Source organism: Plodia interpunctella, chromosome 15 (genome assembly GCF_027563975.2).
Source record: "Plodia interpunctella isolate USDA-ARS_2022_Savannah chromosome 15, ilPloInte3.2, whole genome shotgun sequence".
Lineage (NCBI taxonomy): Eukaryota > Metazoa > Arthropoda > Insecta > Lepidoptera > Pyralidae > Plodia > Plodia interpunctella.
In genome coordinates this window covers 5,697,722-5,724,394 of record NC_071308.1, presented here as the reverse complement: position 1 = coordinate 5,724,394, position 26,673 = coordinate 5,697,722, and the positions used below count along the sequence as shown (strand labels likewise).

Genomic DNA, 26,673 nt, shown 5'->3' with positions numbered 1-26,673 from the left:
AATATCCAGTAATATTATTAACGGTAAATTGGGGATGTCTACGTAGTACTGGTGTATCCGTCTGTCTATCTCCTAGTGCCGCGCGTTGTAGCTCCCAAACGCTTGAACCAAATTTAATATGGTCATTGCTCTCTCTCATCTCTCATTTTCCCGGGTTCTTCGTTTCTTCATCAGCAGCAAAGCGGCGAAGCCGAAGGTCCACTTTTCTAATTTTTCTTCTCAACTTCGCACGGCCTTCGATATTCATGGTTTTTAATCACGTGATGCATCTTTGATTAGAAAAACTATCCGATCATTTTAAGATTCAGCTCTATTGTCGATTCCGTGGTTTTTGTGTTTTTTAATATTATTCAATCAAAATTTATCTATTATTTGATACTTTATTGATTTATTGTCTATTTTTTTATACTAGTAGGCATGCGCCCTGGGCCTACCTGATGACTCTCTTACAGTGATAGAGGAATAGTTAGGTAAGTATATATTATATTTATACTTTTTTTTAAACTTAATCAAATATTGATTCACTTTAAAACATGGTAGAAAAAGACAGACAATTATACCTTCTTCTCCAGTGAAAGCCGTCTGCACTGATGCTGTGTCTACCCTTATTCCACACACGTTTTATCCCATTTAATGGCAAACTATCCCTTCTAATACTCCATCTCACTCGATGGTGTTCTTCTAAATCATCTTTATCCATCACCGCACAATTAACATCATTAATTTCATTCACAAGAAACGTGAAAGTACACTACATGCCATTCGCTTAGGTATCACAGTTTTGTATTTGAGTTGCAGATAATGAAGATGAATAAATAAACATTTGAGATATGATATGTGGCTGCTCTAAACCTGCTCGTTTGCCGATAAGGGGAACACATAATCATCATAAAAACAGAAGTACTTATACTATATGTACTTAACCATGAAAACACAAACTTCAATAAATTAAATTATCAAATTATACATTAATTTCCACGATAGAGTAAGTAGATAAACCCGTATTGAAGCAAGGAAAAAAACATTTTAAAAATAAAAACGAATCTATTTTATCCCTCCTTCAACTTAGATCTATTTTCTTTAAATCCGAGGGGGACGCACACAACATTAGTTTATTTGTTTTCTGTTAATGTATTAGTATAATGAAGCTATGTTATGTGTGTATTAGCGTATGATCCCTCTCTAGACTCTCTCACTCCTACCATGCATGTAGAACCAGGCGACTAAGGGACACATGCCTTAACAGCTGATAGGCCACGGTAGCGTCCCCAAAGAGGTTGACGTCAGGCAGACAGCCGGTTGTAAAAGCGTAGCCAAATCTTCAAAATGGTAATGGTTGATTTTTTCACTAGGCTTAGGGGCGTCCAGCTCCGCGAGGACGAGAAACAGTTGTGTTTCCAAATCCTATTCTATTGTAATATACTCACTGTCCAGGAAATGCTGGTGTTGGCACGCGGAGATGATGTCCTCTCCTTGGCCGCTCGGCGTCACTACCGTCGCTCGCCTCCTCGACGCCGACCGCACTGCTCGACCCTCCCGCCGACCTGATAAATGATAACAACACAATTGTATTTTGTAGTCTTTGGGGAAAAGGCTGTGGTAAAGTTTGTTGCGCCGCTTCATCTTCACCTGCTTTTCGGAAGTCGATTTAGCTAAGGTTTATTGACGTCAATAAGTTATGCATCATCTTCTGAATTTCGAATACACCATTAAAACTTAAAAGCCGAAAAAACTTTTGCAGGACTCCATCGGAACCTGAGTCTTGATTACGCCATCTTTTGTTTTTACCATTTTATATTTTTGAAATAAAAATATACATTGTTTTGTAATATGTTGTTATATTTAAAAACGTAAAAATGGAAGAATTATTAATTTAATTTAATAAAAATATTGTTTTTGTTTAAATAAAACACATTAACTTGCGTTAATAAACTATACAAAGCACGCTAAAAGATAATTATCATCTTCGGTAGTGTTAGGTTTGGAAACAGTTGCAAGCGAAAAAGCTACAAGAACAAGGTAAAGATAGGTAAATTTAAAACAGTGGTAAATTATGTAGGTACCTCGAAAGCTACTGTATGTAAAATGTATTCTAATGAAAGAAAGAAAAACGTTACTTTTGTGTTGAATTTATGTAAGTAGGGTACCTAGCTTTGAAAAAAAAATATTGTATGGTATAGTACAGTAGTACATGATGTTTGTTGAGCCCAATTTATTGACAACAAGCGTTTACCCGGTGCTTCGCCCGCGTGAATTTCTCTGCGTCATCAAGAGTAATTTCTCTGCGTAAGCAGAACAGACACGATTTTCATACAAACTTTCACCCCATATTATAGTCATTTGGTTGTGATATGTGAAAAAAAATTAGCCTATGTTTGAACGAGGGTCTCTAACTACATGCATACCAAATTTAATCAAAATCGGTCGATTGGTTTAGCCATGAAGGAGGAACAGACAGACTTTCACATTTATAAACATGGATAGTATGGATGATGACAATATTCCAATAGGTACCTAAGACGTCTCATTATGTAATGTAGCGTTGGTAAAATAATGTATGAAAACACCATGCACATTGCACATGCAAGGTACCTTGGCATGATAAGCTTATGACAAACTGCAAGCAGGAACTAAGTCGGGAATCAGTGTCGCCATGCTGACCTATAGAAAATAATTCTCTTAAAATATAACATAGGCAATGATCATACGAGTTGCCTGATGGTAAGCAAATACCGCAGTCCATGGACACCGGCAAGCCATAGAGTCATTTGGGAAACATCATACAACATATAAAAATATCTCGGATTTCTCGGGGTCTAAGTCGTTAGGGGAAATTTGTGCAATTTCTTTTTAGGTTATTTAACTGGCGATAAAGAGATCGAAATTTGATCACAGAGACATATGTAGGGTACTGTATTTTATTGGTGGTTACAGAATCCCCTTGGAATCATGAAGAAAGCCCAAAAATCCGGCTATCTTATGACAAATCCTGAGAAATTGGTAACCCTACCCTAACCCTAATTGATAATCCCTACCATAACCCTGGTATGTGTTAGACACGTTGCTTTCTTTTTATAAGCTCGTTTTTTAATTTCACCTGTCACTTATCTGGCTTATATGATAGCTTATCTGGCTGTATTCACAGCAAGTTAGATTTCTCCTAGTCGTACTTCCAGTTGTTCCTACTTTCACCAAAGTTGAAATTTCCTACGTCCCTTCAGTTTCCATAACAATTCATTACTGTGATAAGCATAACCTGATGGTTCACCCAAGATCGGCTCCCAACGAGGGAACTCCTCAACGATTTAAGTACGAACATGGGTTTTTTCTCAGGCGTTTAACGCCACAAAATCTCTCTGATGACAACAATAAAACAATAAAAGTTTGTGGCAAAAATTGCATTGAAAAAAAACTTTTTCTTTAGTAGTTCGATTATTCTGACTTTATACATATCACATTAAATGTTTTAAAAACTGAAAAAAATGACTTACCGAAATATTCTCTTCAACCGACTAATGACTTGATATTTTATATACACTTTTATGACACGATGTTTTACGAAGTCACTTGACGACTAACACTCGTCATATCTCAAATTAGGCAGTACTTTTGACTTATGATCCATCCCATTGCTAACTTTGCACAAAAGTAGCTAATTATTAATTAAATATGATAATTGTATCACTAGCGCATTTTCATCTATGTACTTTTTCCACTGATGATTTAGAAACTGAAATTGCTGACTGTACAATTGTAAAGCAAATTTCGATCAGTACCAATATCTCGACACTTCTACAATATATAATTTATTCAGATACTTATATTTTAAAAAAATTAAATATGCATCGAGTAAGACTGGGATAGGTAAGTACCGAAGACAGTGTGAAGTGGAGAAGAAAAAGTAAGAAGCTCCAACAACTCTGCCGTTGATGAAGCAACAAGAAAAACGCGAAAAAACAGATTTTATTTTTTTAAAGTGACAATGAAGGGAACCCTATAAACTAAAATAGCTTTATCTAAACATACCTAGGTACATTTTGTGAGTTTAAAACGTAATTGGGGATTGGATGCGATTATAACTATAAGACAGGATTTTTTTGAGGAATATTTTACCGTACGGAACCGGTCAGTTCTAGTTCAAGTATCTACGAGTATAATCTTTAAGGAAGTATCGTAATATAGTAGAGCTATGTTACGTACGTACAGGCATGGAAGCCGCAAAAGATCATTGGATTACTCTTGATGACACAATTTATTTCCAATGATTTTTTCATGTATTCACATATCGGTTTGTTTACCTTCTTATATAATTAAAAAGTTTGTAGCGCCTTCGCTGCCGTGTGAATTTTCACAGAAGAAACCTAGCTATTCCAGATTAACAATATTAATAAATTATATCAAATTGACTTAAATAATAATAAAATTCAACAAAGATATTAGAAATACGTAAATTTTATTTTATTTATTTATCTCCTGTCCTATCCACCAAATTTCATCGAAATCGATCCACTAGATTTTCCTTTTTGAGTAGCAAACATACCTACTCTAACCACTTCACACAAGTACGTATATTCTTCACATAGTCATTTTTATTAATATAGAACTCAATGAAATTACTGTCAAAAATCAATTTAGCTTAGTTTTATAAACAGCTTTTATAAATTCCGATAAGAATGAAAATGCGCACGCAACACACCGGCATTATTGTAAATTACATCGGTAGATGAATCATATAAGCATAATCTATAATTTTGATCAAAACCGACATTGAATAACATAAATCGTTATTCATAACAATAATCCTTAATTGATTTTTAATTTAACACGGCCACGATCTGTGATGGAGTATCTTTCCAAAACACGATATCAAAAATACGCCATTCCCGACACAATTGATCACAAAAACCTTTAAACTAAGCAAGTCTTACAGCTAATTAATATATTGATTTTGTAATCACACTGAAACACGATTTATGTCCACCGCTTTACAACAAATGGAAATTACAGCGAACTGTAAGTTCCACATGCACTCTTCAATAACGGAGTCACTGTCATCTGGGCACCGATGGGGGCTCCGCGGGATTATAGCTATTAGGAATGAAGAAATAAATGTGGGATTTGTGTGCGCGGTGGTAGGTCCTAGGGAAACATGCGCAGTGATGCATTGCGCATGATATTGATTGCAATCATATGTATGATGGAAGAACTGGCGGCAATTTTGTTTTATCCCGTGTTTGCAAAACGGTTTGCACTCGTATGTACTACAAGAAGATATTCTTGCGTAACTTGTTTGTATTACGATATTGAAGGTTTCCAACTTTAAGAATTAGACTCAACTCTTTACAATCAGCAAGCATTCAAGTACCTACTATGTACTTGAATGCTTGTTGTTTGTAAAGAATTGTATATTGACGTTATGTTCAAAACAAAAGAAGCGTTACTTCCTAATATTTTTATCGAGTATAAAGAACGAAATCGAGTATAAAGAACGAAAAGCTTTATTCGTCACAAATAAAAACAGTTATAAACACATCAATTTATAGGTAAAAAAAACGAAGTTGCCAGCAATATCAGCTCAGCTACCTATAATGCTGTAACATGAACCACAGCGCTGATTTTCAGCTGGGATATAAGTAGTAAAGTAAAATAAAGAAATAACAATATTAAATATATGATGGCTATGGCTACAATATTTTGTTTTCTACAATATTCTACATTCTACAATATAGATAAGTCGAGTCGTCGTCTAGTCGTCAAATCTGGCCCAAAAACTAAAGAGTAATTACAAGAAAATTCCAATCAGCGTTCCCAAGATTCCAAGATCAAGGAAATCGGGAAAATAACACGACACGAGGTCACACACTGGTCAAGGATACGTGAAATCAATGTCAATGGAAACAGCTTCCTGTATATAAGTAGACTACTATGTAAATTACCGAGGGTGTGTATACCAATCTGACTAACTATGGCCGTTTCATAGACCCGCAACTTCCGGTAAAACCTGAGTTTCCACATAATGTTTTCTCAGTTTTCAGTGAGTACTGAAATAGTAAATCTAAAACGATTAGGGTATTTGACATTCTTCTTCAATCATTCAATCTCCACTTCACAATCACAATCTCTACTTCAATCAATCAATTTATATGGTGGTAGTCGTAAAAATCGTGTAAAGATGACATGAATTATTTTTTTTAAATTCAAATTAGGATGATTATATACATCACTTTTCTGTTTTCAGTGAGTATTGAAATAGTAAATCCTTATGCATTAGGGTATTTGGTATTCTTCTTCAATCAATCAATCTCCGCTTCATAATCACAATCACTACTTCAATCAATTTATATGGCGGTAGTCGTAAAAGTCGTGTGAAGATGTCATGAATTCAAAATGTTTTTATTCAACTTAGGATGATTAAGATGACTTATGGACGTAAAAAAATATTTAAATATCAGTCTATCGCGGACCTACAAAGTGCAAGTGAAGAATAAGCGGCTCAACAAAATCCGCCTTCGCATTAGGCCATAGATACTGTCGTTAGCTGAAGGGCGTTAGCTACTTACGAGATGAAAAGCGCAGGCAAAAGTGGATCGATGGCTTCATCAAACATGCGCACGGGCCGCAATGAACGTCGAGGCACCGCCGGCGCTATGTCCAAGTATTCCAAATCAGGATCTGACGAAAGGATATAAACGTTTTCAGCGGTAATACAGAGTACCTAGGTAGGTGACCGATTCGAGTCGATGAGTTTCATTCGTGGAGGAATGGAAAACATCTGATTATTCAGAGCTCCGACATGTAGGTGTATGATGTACAATATTTGTATGTATAATCAATGAAGGCACAGCATGGGATCAGAGAAAACCTATTTTCTCAGGTTCCGCACAATAATATTTTTATTTCTCATGTTCGGAAAGTACTTGAGTAGTACATGGTTGATCTGAATATCGGAGATACCTATACGAAAACCCCCGCGGAGTGATCAAAGACGGCAAGTAAATTTTAGAAATAGAAATTATTTATTTGGAGCTTAAAACATAGTACAGTAAACAACAAGTTGCAAACTCGCCTCTATTACCGGGCCGGGCATATATGCAGGGTAACTTGATGTGCTGTTGACTGTACCATGAAATAACAATATTCAATAATCAACATAAGTTTAAGTTTTGGTTGCATCAAAAGCTTCTTCTTCAGCTTGTGTCAAGACACAAGGTCATGATGACTCATGACGCTGATTTTAAGGGAGATTTATCATCTGATCGGATAAATCCGGTCTAGAACGAAAGAACAGACCAGATTCGCGCGGATTTCATTCGAGGCCGGATTTTTAGTTATGCCAATAAATAATAGGCGAGACACGCGCGAATCGCGCTCCGTACTATGTACCTATATTCAAATCCTCGACTCTCTTTGCGTTAGGCAATTGTTGTTAACTTAGCTAGATCAGTGTTATTATCATTACCGTTATCGACGATGGAGCAGAGACCAGCATCAGAGACGGAACGCCCTCGAGTCCTCAAATCAGGCCTTTGTCTCCTGAAGTAAGCCCAGTGACGAGCAACCGAACACCGAAGAATGCGGTTGAACCTAATAAATGTAAAGTTGTAAAGGAAACTAAATACTAAAGGTACTAAGTACATATTTTTATATAAATTTCTTCCAATTGCTAAAAATCATAAAACGACATGGCAAGATTGTTAAAAAATAAGAAACGAACTTCTTTATTGGTTATGTTCAATACATACATACCGTCTCAACGGCGTATCACTTTCAGAAGACGAACTGCTTGATGAGCTCGGTAATTTGCATTCATTGCAACTTGCACTCTTCCTAACAATCATGTCTTAAACAAACCGAACTTTAGAACAGGTGCACTTTTGCAAACACTGCATTAAACTTCATAGAAATCTAACAAAAACATTGATGGAACAGCGCGTGGAATTTGTCACTAACAATCTAATTTTATACTCTACACTAGAGCGCGCCGCTTCGTTGAAACGAAAACACAATTAGATCATGAATGAACTTAGCTTTGGTCCGCGACTTCGCCTTTTCCCGCGGCTAAAAAATATTTTTATTCAATACAGATGTAGTGAATTAGTAAGTACTGTAAGTTAGCATAAGATATATAATTAGCTTGGCTCAGTAGTTTTTGTAAGAGTGAGAGTGAGATGATTAGGTAGTAGTCTACAACGAACAGTCTTATACATAATTCACAATACTCGCCGTCATCCTTACATGGCGACCCTACCAGTCGGCGTAGCGATATGGCGTCGTTCGGTAAACTAATTTCATATAATGTTGGTTGGACTTAAGCCCCCTTATTAATAAAAACGTTATTCTCTGATTAGCCTCGGAATAGTTATACTTTGTATTGTCTCGTTCTTTCAATGTCAAATGTTGAAAAGAGAGAGAGGGACGAAACAAAGATATACTACTCCAATTAGAGAATTAAATGTTTATTAATAAGGCGGTAAAAATTTCAACTGTTACTCCATTGCTAGGGGAGTGGGAAGGATAAAGTCCTAGAAACCTAGTAGTTTTTAAAAGACAAATAAAAGAAGATTAGAGTTTCAAAAATGTTTATTTCATATTATAACAACAGTACATCTAAGTACAAATCTATGTATGTTAAATAAACATAATTGTAAAATGGTACTTAGGCTGCAATTAATTCTTTATTCATCAGATATCGACAATCTTGGGGAAATGTTCTAAACTGCACAAATATTATCCTAATTTTTCACTATACTAATTCTAATTTTATTTTTCATGAAACCAAATCGACCAAAGTAACCTTTAAAACCAAGAAAAACGTGACGTTTTCTTCGTGGAAACGTAATATAACTAGACATTAGACATTGCGCTTATTACCTTTGACATACATACATTACATATACTATTATATAAAATACTAAATAAATTTTGTACGAATAAAAAAAACTTGCTTTTCTTAGGCTTCAAATAAACTTAACATAATTTCATTACCTCAAATAGGAAACGTTCATGCACTGCACACATGCAAACTTAAAGTAACTAATTCAATGAAGTCTATCTTCTAATAGTACGGGCGTCTCGGGTTATTCTGAAAATAAGAAAAAGTCATTTTTTGCATCAATTATATTATATACACTATACATTTATCTTAAAAAAAAACACTTTTTGTAAAAATACCAAATTATGTACGAAAACTAAAAAATAAGCTATGTGGCAACCCTAATTGAACAGCTCTATTAACCCAATGTGATAGGTATAACGAAATATAATTTATAATTCATCAATAATATTTTGCCAACTAAGAGCAATCTGGCTCACTGTTCCAAGGCAACACCACAAATTATTTCACTGTATAAGATGTCACTTCAAATAATAATAGATTACTTCAGCTTAGTACTAGCTTTTACTCGCGGCTCGTCCGCGTCAATTTCCAACGGGAACTATTATTTTTCCGGAATGAAAGATACCCTATATCCTTCTCCATATTTCAAACTAAATGTATGTAAATTTCAAGATGATCGGTTGAGTAGATAGAGCGTAAAAAGATATCAAACTTAATAATTTCGCATTTATAAAATGTTAGGATTCCACAAGGTAACATTTATCAATATCAATCAAGTTTACGCCACAGACTGCGCTCACCAGCGGGTTGGGCCGGAAGCGGTAGGCCAGCATCATGCGCTTGCGGTAGGCGTCGAACTCGTCGTCGTCCGCCGCCACGCCGTCCGCCGCGTCCGCGCCCAGCCCCAGTGTGGACAGCGGCTGCTGCGCCCTGCGACACGAAATATACAGTAAATAACGCTTACCTTCTCGACGCTTGTTACGGTGCCACGAGCTGCTCATGCTGGCAAGCGAACAAACACAAGTTTTAAAATATAAATTAATAATTAAATATGTTCTTCTGATCAAATATCGTGTATGTGCGTACTTATTGATCGGTTCCACTATACCGGTACCCTCAGCACCGAGACCCTGGCCTTCATTCCAGCCCAACTTCTGCAGCATTTTGAAACCTGAAAAAATCGCAATGTTAAATACTTAATAATAATTTGATGTAATTTTCGTTTTCTGCACGGGATAAACCCATATTATACATATATCGATACCCATATCGCATATTAGATAAATAATGTCATATCATTTTTTTGCACCTCAGAATAACCATATATGTTAACAAACATTAATTTATTTGCCGAATGTCGACGAATTACTCGTTGGAACAAACAAGTTTATGATTATATTTAAAGCCGGATTTTCAGCGAAAATTTTTGAAAACATTTAACAAAAACATACATAATTTTATTGCCAACTTTGTTGTGTAGAGCATGTACGTGTTATAGACTTGATTTCAAATAAACGATGACCCTGATGACTTACCAACATTGTCCTCTTTAAGTTTGAACTCCTTGTAGTCGCTCAGGTCTGGTTCCTTGCCGCTTTTCACCGCTGAATACTTCTCCATAAATCTATAAAAAAGAATGTCAGTATTCCTCAATTATCGGATTTCGGGAAATATTCTCTTGGAGCACCTACACTACAGTCCTCAAAAAACCTCAAACGTATAAAAATTTTAAATTATTTCGAAAGTAACATTATCCTTCCATTTTTAGATGTCACGTGCGTTGAATGACATTTTCTAGTTTTCAATGTGTTTTAATTTTGTGTGGATAATGAATTAAGCAAGTGTTAAACATAAATGTTAAAAATCTTTTTGGGCTGGGCTTCGGGGCGTCACAGCCTCGAAGGAATCGAGAACACGCAATAATTAGATAATGTTTCAAATTTTTTTTTGTAAAACGGAAAATACCTTTTTACAGTAAAACGGAGAATGTTTGAAAATGCATGTATTACTTTTTGAGTTCCTCGGGTGGCAAGAAGTCGCCAATGTGATGTTTCCCTGCCGCTTGTTTGGTGAGCTCCGTGGCCCACCGTTCTGTAGCTGTCATCTCTTTGGCACGCAACCTTCAACCGTTAAACAATTATTAATAAAACATACAGAATGACAAGTATTCAAACCGGTTTATTCTATAATCTATCTCTTGTCTATGCTCTCGACCGTTAGACCAGCGGTCAAAGTGTGCTCCGCGAAGCGCTAGCGAAAACCATCTATTGCGGTTCCACGAAAATATTGTTCACTAACTTTTGCCCACGGCTTCGCTCGCGCTGCGAAAGCGGAACAGACATGATTTTCGAACAAGGGGATTGATTTTTTTAAAAAAAAGGCAGTGTTTGAACTGTGGTTTTAACTACATACTCAATTTCATCAAAATTGGTCCAGCTGTTTAACCGTAAATCGGAACAGACCGATAGATTTATAATATTAATATGAAATTTGAAAAAAAATAATATAATATATAATAAAATAAAAACCATGAAAAACGCGTTGATGAAAACATTTTTACACGATCTAATTATTTTGCAAAGTCATAACAACATAATTTGAACTTTATTGAAAGTCTAATAACAGTATCAGCTGTTACGCCTGTGTATAAAACAAGTTTTCATTTAAATGTCTAATATTAAAATGTCTAATAATGTTTTCAGTATAATGTCTGCGTCAAATGCTTAGCTTTTCCTTGTTCATTAAAGTTGAGAACTTCTATATTAGACCAAAATAGAGTAAGCGAAGTCTTACTTGTGTTCCCAGGTCCCATCAGACGTGTCCTCGTCGCTGTCGTATTCATACTTGTGTTTCCCAGCGTACGCCAGCCTCTCCACTTCTTGGCGTTTTTTCAGCATGTCCTGAAAAATATAATGTATCTATTAGCTGCGTTCCGGGACTTCGCTCCCATGGGTATATGTGGGCATAAAATGTACTCTATGACACTAAGGAAATATTTTTAGTGATTCAGAAGTTTACCCACAAACTTAATTTATATAATACTAGCGGCAAGTTCCGGCTTCGCTTGGGTAAAAACGTATCAAATTAAACCCCTAAACTTTCTTCAGAACTCACTCTATCTATTGGTGAAAACCGAATGAAAATCCGTGCAGTAGAATTTATCGCGAATAGACAGACAGACATGGTAGAGGACTTTGTTTTATAATATGTAAGGATTTGTGTTAGCATAGCATATATTACTTGAGCAATGTTACAAAAATTACGCTATACATATTTATGTAAGTAGGTAGTGATGTTCCACTGGTAAAGATATGTAACGATTTTTAATTACGCTTATTTCTGAAATCTGCTATTTATAAACTATTCAGATTAAAATTATTATTATATAATAATAATTATTATTATTAATTAATTAATATACAAATTAATAATAATAATATAATTATTATAAAAATTGTAAAACTATTTATTTTTTATAATTTTAATTTTATACATGTAAATGAAATTTTTGTACAATCGACATACAGGCATGTGACCCAACTTCCTTATGAATATCATATAAATTATATAAATATTATATAAACTAAAAAAGATCAAAAATAAATATACATGTATATTTATTTTTGATCTTTTTTTTTCTTAAAATTCTTAAAATATACTGTAACTTTTGTATGTATACAAAAGTTACAGTATATTTTAAGAATCCCGTATTTTGAGAATTCCGTATTATTCCTCCCGTATGCGCTTGCCTGAGAAACATCACATATATTGATTTTACCTGATAAAGAAGGTTGAGTTTGAAGTTGTCTTCACACTTCTTCCAGTCCTCCGGGCTGAGGTTGGTGGTCCCGTAGTTGGTCATAGCGTACTGCATCAACGCGTGATTGTTGCGGTTCATTGTAGTCAACTTTAGGCCTTCCTCGTCTATTTTGGCTAGCTGGACACCTGGAAAATAGTTGTTAGCACTAAAAGTCACGATTGGTTGATAAACACAGAGTGTTGCCAGCCGTCAGGAGACAGTGTCTTCTTTTTATTTGTTCACTTTTTGGACAGACTGTATAGCTAGCATTATATTTATGATATAGAAAGGAGAACATATACAAACCAGGTGTTATAACAGGCGGTGGTGGCGGTGGGGGAAACACGAGTCTTGGAGGTTTGATGTCGGCGGGGGGGTCGTCGCCCCACCTGGACTTCTTCTTGCGTCTTCTCTCTTTCTTCGCTTCCGGCTCCTCGTCGCTTTGAGAGCTCGCCTGTTCGCGCTTGACGCCCATATTCCAACGCGGTTGGCTATTTGAATCGTTGTAACTGTAAATGTTTTTAGTATAGATATGGATGAATTCTTCCAAACAACGGTAAAAGGTCCAGTGGCCCATGGTTGACGTGATAAATTGATATTTGGTAAAGGATGGCAATTGGCCCTAAGTATAGTTCGTCGCCCAATGGATACAAAAATTGAAATAAGCCCGCCCCTTTGCGTTGATACACACATGTTTTGTACCCATAGATTGACGGAGGTAATTATATTACAATACTTACCTATGACTCTTCTCTTCTTTGAAATAAGGTCTACTGTCGCTACTGTCATCGTCCTCTAAAGAAAACTCCGGTTCATATTTGTCCTCGGGCTTCACTTCATGTTTGTGTTCCCCGTCATCTCTCATCTTGCGTACTAGCTCCCTGAACGCCTTGTACTCATTGGAGTTTGTGTTATGAAGGAACCTGTAAGAATACACGCCATACAACATTATTGTATTACGGGGATAACAGCAAAGGAATGACTTTAGGTTTATAACTAGATCTTATAGGATTGAAAATCTTCCTATGCCCATGTCTTTCGTCCATATTCACAGTATATAGAAAAAAAATGGCGAAAGGCAGATGAAACAAGCATCGCCATTGTCAGTCCTTCTGATCCAGTTATGCCAACCTGAGACCGTAGTGGAATAATGCTAGTAGGCTATTAGTGTATGGTGCGTAAAAAACACAATGTAACGCATTTTATCATAAGCGCTTCCGCTATAAGATGATAAAAAAGTACAAACTGCTATAATGTCATTGCAGTATAAAGATATTGTGTAAATACAATATTTATTTCTTCTATTGGGCTCGACAAAAATATTTACATTATTTTGAAATATACAATGTAAGACAATAGTGGAACTTCAATGTAAAACCAGCACCGTTAACCACAGTGTAAATAAAGAATAAGCTGAGATAGTACAAACAAGTAAAAAAAGAAGTTTAAAGAATGACAACATAAATTGCAACTTCTACATAATGTTTCGGAATACATTTCAATTTATACTTCAAAAAGATAAGATTTGCGCTCTACAATCGCAACATAATATCATTTCATTCTCAATGGTTATATTGACAACCTTAGACCTTCAGGCAAATCTGCCACGTATGTATTTAAATATGATTAAACGAAATTGTATACCTATGCAAAAAGAAAAATTATTTTCAACCCAATCAGAAAAATGATTAGCTCATGATACGCACATACCTGAAAAATCTAAATCCATTCGTATTTCTATCGCATAATAAACATGATACCTGTTACCAATAACATTATTCCAATGCGGCAAAGGAAGAAATAAAAAAATAATACACGTATCCTCCCGTCAGTATCAAGGCTACAGTGGCATTACCACATATTTTGATCTTGTGAGTGAATTGCTTTCAGGACATTTTCCCAGTGGTCGCCGTTGGTAGCGACCTCGGCGGCTGCGCGCTGGACAGCCGGCGGGATATCTGTAGAGAGAACTGCACACCACGAGTCAACAAATCGTCTGGATGCCACGCGAACCGCGAACTCACTTTGAAATACAAGCCCCACCACTAAAACTTCTAAGTACGCACGGGTTATTTTTCTATAACCCGTTTAGTCATCTGCCCAAATCGCAAAATGGCACCCTAGTCTCAAAAAAACTTTTTTGTTATTAGTGACACATATTTTTGAGTGGGTTGGTTAAAACCCATTGTGTGAATTAGTCCTTTTAGGAATTAGCCATTACGCGAATCGGTATCAGTCATTATATCTGACTGATCAACTTCCTGTACTTACTTTGTACTTAGTTTAAGTTTTATATTTACACTGTTGTGTACTAAAATAAATATTTGTCACGTTTTGGTGGTGGAGCTATATTGGACCGCGTCAAGCCCTTTGATGAAACTTACAGAAACAACAATAAAGAACCTGTGTTATCAATGCTGTTTTATCACAGAGCTTTTAGCTGGAAGCTCCACAGTGCATATAGATTTTTTGACGCATACAGACATTTTATATAGCATCACAAACTGATGTATAATAGTAAAATTTGGTATTTTCTTACTACCAGCAAAACTGGCTTACAAAATAATCTTAATACTTGCACGTAGAAATTTTGTCACATTATGTTGTTGTTAAAAATAATTAGGAGTACATATCAATCAGAATTGCACTGTGAAACATCCATCCTTCAAGGTGATTGATTTATTTTGAAAACAGTAAAATTCTATGTTTAAAAAATCAGGATTAAAAATTTAACGCTGTTTACCTTGCAAAGAATTAGACGGCACGGGAATGTTCCCAGGGTCCATGTCCTTCGGCTTTGGAATATTATTCAGAGGCAGAGGCATCGGAGGTGGGATACTTTGAAGTTTCATTGGCTCAGTGGGCCGTATACTCCCTGCGTCTACGGGCTTTGGCTCAGAGTTGGAATGGAGGGGAATGGAACTGTTGGAGGTAGTTGGCAAGAATGACATATTCTGACTCTGGTTATTCATATTGGGACCATTTAGTCCAAAGTTGGAACCATTAGGTCCAAAAGGTGGAGTAGGGGCCCCAAAAGGCATATTTCCATTATTATTTGACATCATTGAATTTGGTGGGCCTATCATAGGTGGATTCTGAAAAGGTGGACCAAAAAAAGGCGGTGCTGGACCATTCGGACCAGGAACTGAATTGTTAGACCCACCGGGAGCACACATATTAGAAGACATGGGGCCTGGGCCACATGGCCCACCTGTCCCACTTGGACCCATAAAATTCGGGGGCATTGTGAAATTGGGTGGACACATAAAAGGAGGACCACCTGGGCCGGGTCCCATTCCGGGTCTTAGACCCATATGAATTCCAGGTCCCATTGGTCTAGGACCCATTGGCCCTGGCCCCATGAGCCCGGGACCCATAGGACCTGGGCCCATGGGCCCTGAACCCATGGTACCTGAACCCATTGGATTTGGACCCATTGGCCCTGGACCCATAGGTCCAGGTCCCATGGATCCTGGACCCATTGGTCCTGGGCCTATTGGACCTGGCCCGATTGGATTTGGACCCATTTGACCTGCACCCATTTGACCTGGACCCATGGGACCTGGACCCATAGTACTTGGGCCCATTGGACCTGGACCCATTGGACCAGGAGCCATTGGTCCTGGGCCCATAGGCCGTGGACCCATCATACCCGGTCCCCCCATCATATTGTTAGGTGGGAGTTCTGGATTGGAATCGGCATCTTCAGAGTTATCACCTTGCCATTGATGGCCAGAGTCAGAGTTTTGATCTTCAGAGGGACAAATAGGTATTTGCATTAGAGGTGGGATTATTTTGTTATCAAGAGGTTTCTTTCTATCCTCAATTACAGGTGTCATAGGACTATGGGGTCGGTTGCGGCTTCTATCACTCCATCTGCGATGTCTTTCCCTGTGGACAAGATGGTTCATAAATAATAAAGTAAAAGCAGTTATTCAGAAATTAGAACTACATAGGAACTTTTTCACATCAAAAGTTTAAATCATACAAGGTATTTCTCAAAAAGCTACAAACAAGGCTTTGAACAATTAGTATCTCAAGCTTTTATGGTCATATAAATTGTGTAGAATGAGGATATAAGTTGATAGTTAAAATTTTAAAGGAAAATTTTATTTTCTTCTTTTTGGAGGATTTTAATAAAAGCTATTCTTAAAAAAGTTTTTTCTTTTAATTTATTTGCAAATATGAAATTACCTATTTCCTTTTTCACCAGACCGCCTCCTGTCTTCACTGAGAGCAATATGTCCTTCTTCATACCTATTATCTTGAGCATACTTCACATCTTCCAATTTAATATTTTGCTCTCTCTTTTTCGCTTCAGAAGCTACTTTGTCCTTTAGCTGTTCTTCAGCAACTTCCTTTTCCTTTTTTTGTTTGTCTAAGAGGGCTTTAAATTGGCTCATAAAGCTGCCATCATTTGAAAATATATTCCCTTTATTATCATCCTGGGGTTTGGTGCTACAAAAGTACACACATTTTAGCATTAACTCTCATCCAAGCTTTCTTTATCTAAATATTATCTTAAAAGAAAATTTTTAATTCAATAGAAAATCATCAGGTTAAATAATAATTCTACCTTCAAAAAATAAATAGATAAATAAATAAATATTGAAATGACATTTACACTCTAGTATAGTGTGCCAAACAAGTACCTACCTAACAAAAAAAACCACTAACATACAGAAACAGGCTATGCATGTGGTTACAGGGTTATATGGTCATTCCTATGAGCATTTTAATCGCCACAACCATTCTGCCTGCCATTACAATCTATCAATTTTATTAAGAGATTTATAGAATCAAATATTACTAAAACATCATTAGGTATAGTTAGGTACCTAAGTGTATATTTGTTATATTTCATAGACTGTTAATAAAATTGGTTCATGTCTTTGAAATTTGAAAAATTGTAATACAAGCGCAGTCGCTTCATCAAAACACTCATAGGAATAACAACATAGCATTTTGATCAAGACCATAGATCTTTATTATTATGGTAATTATCATTTGTCTCGACTGCATTTGTACAGCTTTGACATGATTCAGGCAAGTCACCAGGCTGGATCTATCCAATGTTATTGCCTGTTATGCCATATGTTACAGGATAAACACGTTTCTATTACGTTGCTTATGCAGCGCCCACGTTTCGTTCATTGACTACATATGCTTACAAATTAATTAAAACTGAAATGTCTCACAAGAAACCAAAGTCGATACATGTACCTACCTGCATAGAAGGTAGCAACCTGTACCTACCTCATATTACACATAAATACATGACTAGAAAAGATAAGCTCGCAAATCAGTTGACTTACATAGACAGTTTCGCTTGAGCGGCAAGTGCCGCCGCCTGCTTTTGTGCCTCTAGTTTTGCTTGGATTTCTATCTTCTTCTTTTCTATAATTTGTTCTTGCTTTGACATTTGCGCCCATCTTGTGCTCAAAGCGGACTTGTTTTTATTTTCTTTACTATTATGAATCATTTGCTCGATTTGAATCTCAATCTTACATTAAAATAGGCAATTGTTAAATACTAAAATGAAAACTGAAAAATTTGATTAGAATCTTCAATTCTTGATTGGCTTCAAAATCCTCAAATTAAAAAAGTAAAGACATTTATGGTAGGGAGGGTGTACGAAACAAACTTGTTTTTTTTTTCAGTGTTAGTGAGATCTAGTCTAGTGTTGCCGTTCGATAGTCGATTATCGATTGTTAACTGATAGACTATCAATTGTTTAACAATTGATGGACTGCAATAATATCGATATCATTGACGTTTTTAGTGACAATACTACCTATACAATTTAATTCACCTGACAATATCGATAACCTACCTTCACATGCCATTTCAAAATACTGTTTTATTTTTAATCTTCCTTGTATCCTACTAATAAAATATGTATTGTATGTATGTTTGTTACTCTTTCACGCAAAATTAACTGGACTGATTGTTATGAAATTTTGTATATATACACTATGTATACACCATCTATAGCAAGAATATGTATATAAAATATATATCAGTCAACTGTCCGAGATCAAACTGAAGAAATACAATACTATTGCAAATTGGCAGAACATTGATAGTCCGAAACAACCGATAGTATCGATATTATTGTTGCCGAGAAAGTCAATACTCTTGATACGCAGTTTGTTGTTTATGGGCAATCGATAGCTCAAATCGAAGCAATACAAGCAGTACTATCAAATTGAATGAAATGAGTGCAATACTATCGACAGTACAAACCTTTTTCAAATGAAAACAATCGATAGCTAAACTAGCGATAATTCGCCAACACTAGTCCAAACAGGTCCGCACGTCACGCTCACGTCACAACGCTGTAGTTTTGCCAGATATTATTTTCAAAAATCGAAAGCTGAATGCAAAATAGTCTCGCCTTTTCGCACTATAATAGAACCTGTAATTCCTAAAGTTGATTTTGGATTGGAGTTTATTTCTGTAGACGTAACGATAACCCACTAGATAGGTATCGAACAAAATGATTACATACTGTTGCGACATTTTTTTCACATCGAAATAATTTCTAAACATTTTTATCCAATCCGAACTAATGATAACAAATATTATAAATGCAAATGTTTGAAATTGAGAGGGAAGTAACGATAACCCACACCAGATGCCGATTAAAAGACGAAAGTCTACGTTAATATTTTATTACATAACAACATGCTTACTAATTAGGTACAAACAGTAAAAACGTTTATGTGAAGAATTCGTGAGGAAAACTTAGTCTTCACGTTCTTGCTCTCTTTTGCCTTCTAGATGCATAGGAACAACTTCGCCGACACTTGAGCGTAAACCATAAAACTTATACATTACCAGCTCAGTGTCTCTCCATATCATGATAAGTTGTGTTTGGCCATAATCGTAACCGGCATATACTTCGATTAGTCTTCTTTTAAACCAGACCCAAATGTTAAGATAAGAGTTTTTTCGCCATTCTATATTGCAATCATCAACACGTAACACTATTTTTGCATTCTTTGAAATCGTACATTCTTTACCGTATACAGCCCCAATATGTATCTGGAAATAATCAACATTAGGTACATATACCTACTTATTTACAACAACAAAATAACAAGTTGCCAGAAGCACTGAAAGTGCCTGGAAGTACTTACTAAATATCTGGAACTTATGAAGCAAAACCATGGATGGTTTTAGTACACAATTATTTCCCGAACACTATAATATAGGTATACTATTGAAGGCATTTTTTGAATTGGCAATATTTGGGTTTGCGTACATGTAACACCTTAGATTAGACCTCATATCTGCTTGTCATCCGGCTAGATTGAGATCAAACGCACTCAAATTATACTTACTAATAAAATAAATCACACTAACAAAACCTCATACTCCCTACTTCATGCACAGATTTTAGTCTTTCATAAAATCTTTACCAGCAAGTCATGAAACGCAATATAGTTGGTATCAAAATCATTCACTGAGTCCGAAATTGCATGCTGGTTCATAACTACCTCACTGATGTATACTTCATAGTTACAATACAGCCGCTAATATAACAACAAAACCGGCGCGGGCGTCTGGAATGCCCCGGCATGCAAAAAATCAACTGCATCACCACAGCTCCACAGTGGAGGAGCCCGAAGTCTCCGGGCTCCGGATCCCCTCCACCACCAATGTTGGTTGATGGCTGATACGAATATTTGCACAAATTGCAAAGAAAAATTAAGGTACTAATTACATTAAAAAGATTTCTTTGGACAAATATTCCCGATTGGTCTTTCAAACCACAAGCCCACACAAATGATAGGTAGGTAATGCTCGCTTACCAAAATATAAGGCGTGACTTTTGTAAAAGTTTTGGAAAGAAGAATGAAAAACTCTCTGTACTCAGCATCACCAATATAGACGCTCAACCATATTGGTTCACTTCGGATATAGTAAAACTTGTAAGAACCTTCAACAATATGATAGCCTGAAAAAAATGGTTTATGAAATTATTTCGGAAGTATGTTTCATTATAAATTCATCCATTCCATAATAATTGTAGTTCTTTTTTATATGAGTACCTAGGTATATAAAAGGTATTTAGTTATGTACCTAGAATTAGAGATAGTATATGTAGATAGTTTTAAGATAGATTATTAGGTAAGTAAGTAAGTAGGTTGTCTAAATAAGTTCCTAGGTACTCATTTGAACACGTATATATGTTCATACTACTTACTACTTATTTAGGTACTCATTTGAACATACGTGTTCAAATGAGTACCTAGGTACTTATTTAATTTCCCGTCTCACTGCTGGTAAGATTTGGTAGTAACAGGGGTAAAAACCTAGCCCCAACATTTCGGAGAGATACTGCTGGGTCCCTTATGATATTCACGGGGCCGTAGTTTGCAAACATATCTACATATTACAAATAAAAAAACTTACTGGTTCGATTCGTCCAATCACTTTGAAGCTCGTGTTTTATATTATACTTGCGTAGAATTATGTTAGGAACAGGAGCCTCTTGCGAAATTCCTCCTGTAGGTACATAGGTCAGTTGGATAAAAAGAAATTGTATTAAGCTTAACAAGAGGCGGTACAAAACAGTTTAACGCACAAAAAATGTACAGTTTGGGAAAGTCTACCACTGCGCGAGGTCGTCAAAGTGCTTGCCTCTTAACCGAGAGGTCCCGGGTTCGATCCCCGGTCGGGTCATAATGGAAAATGATCTTTTTCTGATTGGTCCGGGTCTTGGATGTTTATCTATAAGTTATAAAATATGTACTTATATAGTATCGTTGAGTTAGTATCCCATAACACAAGTCTCGAACTTACTTTGGGGCTAGCTCAATCTGTGTGATTTGTCCTAATATATTTTTTTATTTAAGTAAACCAAATAGTCAAAATAGACCAAACGGGAAATTAGAGCGATCGTTACAGATAATAACATTTTAGATAGTTATTGTATTTTACAAGAAGTAGAGCTGTTAAACCAAAAACAACTCTTTTGTAAACACCCGTGTACTACTGTGCCCCAAGATCTGTGGCTGTGCTAAGTATTATAGCTGCATTGTCCCGGGATGCACAATTATTAAAATCACGCTACTGTGCATAAATATTTATGCTGGCTCCACACTCTCGCCGCCACAGTTAGCCGAATTTTGGGGGGATTAGCTATACATTGCTAATCTTTCATTTCGGTAAATAAAAACATATAGAAAAAAGCTCATAAAAACGCGATGTTCGCGCATTCGCGAAGTAAGTACGGCGACAATGTGGAGCTGGTAAACGTAGTGAATAATATACTTTTTGAAGCTGTCATTACGTTTTTATGCACAGTAGCGCCATCAACATTTTGTGTCAACTTTTTTTGCGGCCGGCAGTAAAATTACAATCAAAAATCTATAATCTTATAGGTTATTTTTTTACGCTGACCCCGGGATAATGTACGTTGTAATGAGAAACAATCAAGCATTACAGAGAGCTAGGTATATAAAAAAGGACTTACTCTCAATAAACCATGAAGCATCGGAATAATTTGTGAAAAAGGAGACATAATTGACAAAAAAAGGGTTTGGGTCTGTCCATTGGAGTGCGGGTGACAAAAAAAAGTAATCGTCACCTATCCAATAGGTGCCTTTACGCCACCTTATATAAAATCTTTTATACTCTGTAGGGCTCATAATATCTGTTTTGTCTACTCGAATGTACCCTCTTGCAACTCCGTTGGCTCTCCGGGTGACGTCACCCGGAAATAATCTCTCAAAACGAAAGTCTCTATTATCAATTCCGTAAGTAGCCTGAAAATATTAAAGTGGGACTAAGAGTCTGGTAGGACTTTATTGGTGGGCCCACGAGTCAAAAATCTTACCAGACTATAGGTCGCCCTACATACTAATGTAGTTATAACGTACAAACTTGATCTATCTCATAGGGTTCAGCCAGCCTATGCAATGTATACTATAACATAAAACAACGTAAAACAAACCTTCATGAATCACACCATCTATTGGTGAAACTACATGAAAATCAGTGCAGTAGTTTCTGAGTTTTGAGTCAGCAGACGGGGCAAAGAACTTTTTTTATGTGTAAGAATGTAGTGATGAAGAAACTTCAGTAAGAATTTTTTCGTTTTACCTACCTAAAGATTTAGTAACTTTAAAGTTGTTACTTTAACAGCTTCATAGCTAGCCTTTTACAGTTTTTCGTGAGATCAAACGTATTGAGTTATTCAAAACTCTTATCTAGTTAGTCTTGCGAGATTGCTAGAGATAGGACCACTGGTACCTACAAGTTGAAAATATTCAGCTTTTCAAAATGATATAATTGCAATTTTTGAATTATTTTCTGACCATAAGTCGCTGACCAATTAAGTAGGTACGATATTTTAGCTAACCAAACATATTTTATTGCTGGCCAAAATACGAATACTTCATTGAAATAACAGCATTTTACCGTATCGTATACCTACCTTGGGTGAACGAATCGTCGGTATCGTCACAAACTTTTTTTAGAGAAATAGCGGTGGGTATTACCTACTTTTTTGCTTTTTACAGTAATAAGACACTTACTATTATCCTGTGGCCTTTGTGTGGACTCGGAACATCAGACAGACATACTTCTGCTTCATTGCCTGTCATAACTGAGAAGATAATTAGACCTCTGTCGCTTATCCCACGGAATACAGGAAAAAATTCATTAGGGTTCTCCGTCGCATATGGTTCATACACTGAAAGTTAAGAATCAAAATGTACGCAAGAGAGTAGTAGAATTGATTAATATCGGCCCATGGGGGCAACTAGCAAGCCAGTCATGTGCGCGGGATTGTGTGCAGTTATATTTCTTAAATGTAGGTATACTAAGCTACACCTAGGGGCTTCGCTCCCGTAGGGATTTTTGGCCTAATAGCCTATGTGCATAATATTCCAGACTACATTTAGCCTTGATAGCAATCCATCCAGTAGATTTTTCACATATAATTAGGGTATGAAAAAGTTTCCTGATGTTGAAATATCTGGGTATTTTGAGGGTCGTCCAGTGTTCAGTAATCATCATTACCACAATTGCTATTATATAGTCAAGCCGAACATATACAATAACCCACATATGTAGGACAGTTACCTAAATTAAGTACGTCGTTCGACGCTCAACGGCTGCGGAAATAAGCGAGAAGAATCTTAAAAATATATTTACAAAAATTATCGCATACAGACTGTATCTGGCAACCCTAGCTCACATACATAGGATAATATCTAAATACTTACTGAATGTCACAGTATTAGGGAGTTTGGTGGGGACGACCGAACCGTTTGAAAATGTGGAAGGTGCTTTAGTGGTGGGTGGAGGTGGTGTTGGCTTTACGACAAATTGTGTGGTCGGCGGTACTCCTACACCAGTCCAAAGCGTAGTCGTTGTCGTGGTAGTTCTTTTCGAAGTAGTTGGTTTCATAGTAGTAGTAGTAGTAGTAGTAGTAGTAGTAGTGGTGGTTGTGGTGAGAGGTACAGTAGAGTCTGTTGTAGTCGTTGGCATGAATGTAAGCGGCGTAAGTGTTGTTGTTGTTGATGGTGTAGTTGTCGTTGTCGTTGTTGTCGTCGTTGTTGTAGGAAGCGTGATGACCGGGACATTTTTAGAATTACCCTTAAAAAAAGCAAAAAATTATTAAGAAAAATACGATAACTGCCTGTTCACGGCAGCGTGTGGTCGCGTCTTAGAACCGAACACAGCTTTGGCAGCTTATAATGCAGCAATAGCATTCCCAAAGATGATTAACGCCAACCAAGTGGCCAGTTGTGAAATCATTGTCGAATCGTCACAATTTTATTTTTATGCTTTGAGAGGTGGAGAGTGCGGCGACTGTCTGCATTATGTACCTACCAATGAAAGGTACTAATAATTGTCCTTTGTACTTTGTACCCACTTCAAACGGCAAAAGTAACATTAGGTTAATAAACCTTGACATCATAGGTATATATAAATAAATTTTTAATGTATACATACTTGTATTAAGAAAACTTTAGCACGTAGCAGAAATGTAACCCTTAGTGTAATGGATAGAATGTACAGTCTAGGAAAGTATAGCAAACATTCAAAATAGACCTAAAGGTAGACTAAACGTTTCGCCGAAATAATTTTTGCGCATAAATAATTCCCTTTATAAATCTAAGGTATTGTTGATAGATGTCACATCAACAGGTATCAACGACTTGTTTTGAGACTATGTAGAGTTAGGTATACTGGTTACGGTTACGCACCCATGTCTGAGATATCCAAGATAAAGTAGTGTTTTTCATTATAGGGCCGGATATGGGATATTCTTGGGAGGAGTATATGACGACCCAACTGTAATGACAAACGGAATTAGTATTTCTTGTCAAATAGATTTTTGCGCTTGTGGTGGATGAACGGGGAGGATGTGTAACGAGGCTGTGCAGATGAGCGGAGAGGATGTGTAGCAAGGCTGTGCAGATGAGCGGGGAGGATGTGTAGGAAAGCTGTGCAGATAAATGGGGAGGATGTGTAGCGAAGCTGTGCAGATGAGCGGGGAGAATGTGTAGCGAAGCTGTGCAGATGAGCGGGGAGGATGTGTAGCGAAGCTGTGCAGATGAGCGGGGAGGATGTGTAGCGTGGCTGTGCAGATGAGCGGGGAGGATGTGTAGCGTGGCTGTGCAGATGAGCGGGGAGAATGTGTAGCGAAGCTGTGCAGATGAGCGGGGAGGATGTGTAGCGTGGCTGTGCAGATGAGCGGGGAGGATGTGTAGCGAGGCCGTACAGATGAGCGGGGAGGATATGTAGCGAGTCTGTGCAGGTGAGAGAAGAGGATGTGTTGCGAGGCTGTACAGAAGATTGTGGAGGATTAGTAGTACTTACGCAATCCACATGTGAAAAGCTGTTGACATGATACCAATTCTTATGATACTGAAAAACAAAATATACTTAAATATAAGATCCTTTCGGATTAGGAATAAGCTGGGTTGGGTAGACCACCCATGTCAGCAATTTAGGATAATAGAGAATGGGACGCAGTCCCATCCCATCTCATTGGGTTTATCGCGAAAGACAGACGTACACAAGTGTACCTGTACTTGGGCTGACTTGATTGACTGAGCTTCTGATGATGCCATGGAAGTGGTTCGGTTCTGGCAAGAATATATTTACTAACCGAGAGAGCATTTGTTCAGTTAAGGCTTCAGTTTATCAGCAATGCTATCCATACCACAGCACAGATCCAAATAGTACGCTTTTGCACTACAGATCACGACCCTCAGCAATGAAGAATAGACGCAAGGAAGAGAGCATTCGTAGAATTGCCATCGACCGAATTGCCAGGCCTTATAGAATTTATAACATGTCGCGAGAGAGATGAGTGTAGAATGATGAGTATAAACTAGAATAGATTTAAAACCTATATAGACAACAGTAAAACTTACTTCTGATTAAGCCCAGGCGGTACAAGAAATGGGCCTATGAGAAATATCACTCCGAATGCGCCGGAAAGGACCCAAATGAAAACATCCGGGTTATAATCCTTTCCAGGTAGCGTCGCTATTACAGCACTCGACATATTAATTTCTCTTCAATATTAAGCATTAAGTAGCATGTAATATGTTTTTATATCTGTCTTTGTAACCGACAAAAATTCCGATAGGACTGCACTATCTATGTCGGCAACGAAACACGATATGACAATGATATCTACGTCATTGTTTTCTTGAAATATTTATGAAACATTTATTTTTATTATTCTGTGCCAGGATTTCTCGATGTTGCATGATTCAATGGGTGTTGGGGTTCGGACCTTCACGGGCGTAGACGGCAGTAGGTAAATGTCAAGTGAGACTGAACTCGCGTGGTTCCTACATCCCTCCCACAGAGTACCTACCTACTTTGTATAATGATCCCTCCATAGCAAGTGGTGGACAGACTTGCAACTGGACAGTAGACCTAGGTACCTATATTATTAGGTATGTAGGTAGCTGGTCTTTGTATTCCAATGAGATCTTCCAGATCTTTAATTTTTATTATATCTGAATAGAAAATGCTTTAGCCTGAACCCCGCGCGCGG

The 26,673-nt window shown here is 36.9% G+C and overlaps 3 protein-coding genes across 6 annotated transcripts in view; all 3 read right to left on the bottom strand.

The window, feature by feature from the left end:
- The window catches only part of LOC128676059 (uncharacterized), a 46,340-nt gene extending 38,409 nt beyond the window's left edge, over window positions 1-7,931 (bottom strand). Inside the window, exons 1-4 of one of the 3 annotated variants that reach the window (XM_053755995.2) lie at window positions 7,747-7,931; window positions 7,460-7,584; window positions 6,561-6,672; window positions 1,428-1,544 (exon numbers count right to left, since the gene is read on the bottom strand). In XM_053755995.2, coding sequence (XP_053611970.1) covers window positions 1,428-1,544; window positions 6,561-6,672; window positions 7,460-7,584; window positions 7,747-7,838 — 446 coding nt within the window. In that variant the 5' untranslated portion in view covers window positions 7,839-7,931. Of the gene's footprint in view, window positions 1-560; window positions 716-1,427; window positions 1,545-6,560; window positions 6,673-7,459; window positions 7,585-7,746 lie in introns of those variants that run through there. The other 2 variants (XM_053755994.2, XM_053755997.1) reach the window with 2 other exon arrangements.
- Window positions 7,932-8,562: 631 nt separating this feature from the next.
- On the bottom strand, window positions 8,563-18,261 carry LOC128675875 (arginine-glutamic acid dipeptide repeats protein-like). The gene is made up of 13 exons (XM_053755615.2): window positions 17,951-18,261; window positions 16,830-17,093; window positions 15,379-16,526; window positions 14,491-14,605; window positions 13,376-13,558; window positions 12,942-13,144; window positions 12,615-12,781; window positions 11,630-11,736; window positions 10,846-10,956; window positions 10,372-10,460; window positions 9,923-10,007; window positions 9,637-9,766; window positions 8,563-9,082 (listed from the first exon to the last, which is right to left on the bottom strand). Exons 1-13 carry the CDS (start codon window positions 18,115-18,117, stop codon window positions 9,056-9,058), a joined length of 2,796 nt encoding a protein of 931 aa, XP_053611590.1. The 5' UTR covers window positions 18,118-18,261; the 3' UTR covers window positions 8,563-9,055.
- A 1,032-nt stretch (window positions 18,262-19,293) lies between these two features.
- Window positions 19,294-26,596, bottom strand: LOC128675938 (uncharacterized). Of its 2 annotated transcripts, XM_053755758.2 has the most exons (9): window positions 26,039-26,595; window positions 25,479-25,526; window positions 24,863-24,950; window positions 23,876-24,248; window positions 23,183-23,340; window positions 22,120-22,411; window positions 21,057-21,149; window positions 20,453-20,598; window positions 19,294-19,682 (listed from the first exon to the last, which is right to left on the bottom strand). In XM_053755758.2, exons 1-9 carry the CDS (start codon window positions 26,170-26,172, stop codon window positions 19,383-19,385), a joined length of 1,632 nt encoding a protein of 543 aa, XP_053611733.1. In that variant the 5' UTR covers window positions 26,173-26,595; the 3' UTR covers window positions 19,294-19,382. The 2 variants fall into 2 exon arrangements, with proteins under 2 accessions (XP_053611733.1, XP_053611734.1); XM_053755759.2 differs by lacking the exon at window positions 25,479-25,526 and having other exon boundaries at window positions 26,039-26,596.
- Window positions 26,597-26,673: the final 77 nt, after the last annotated feature.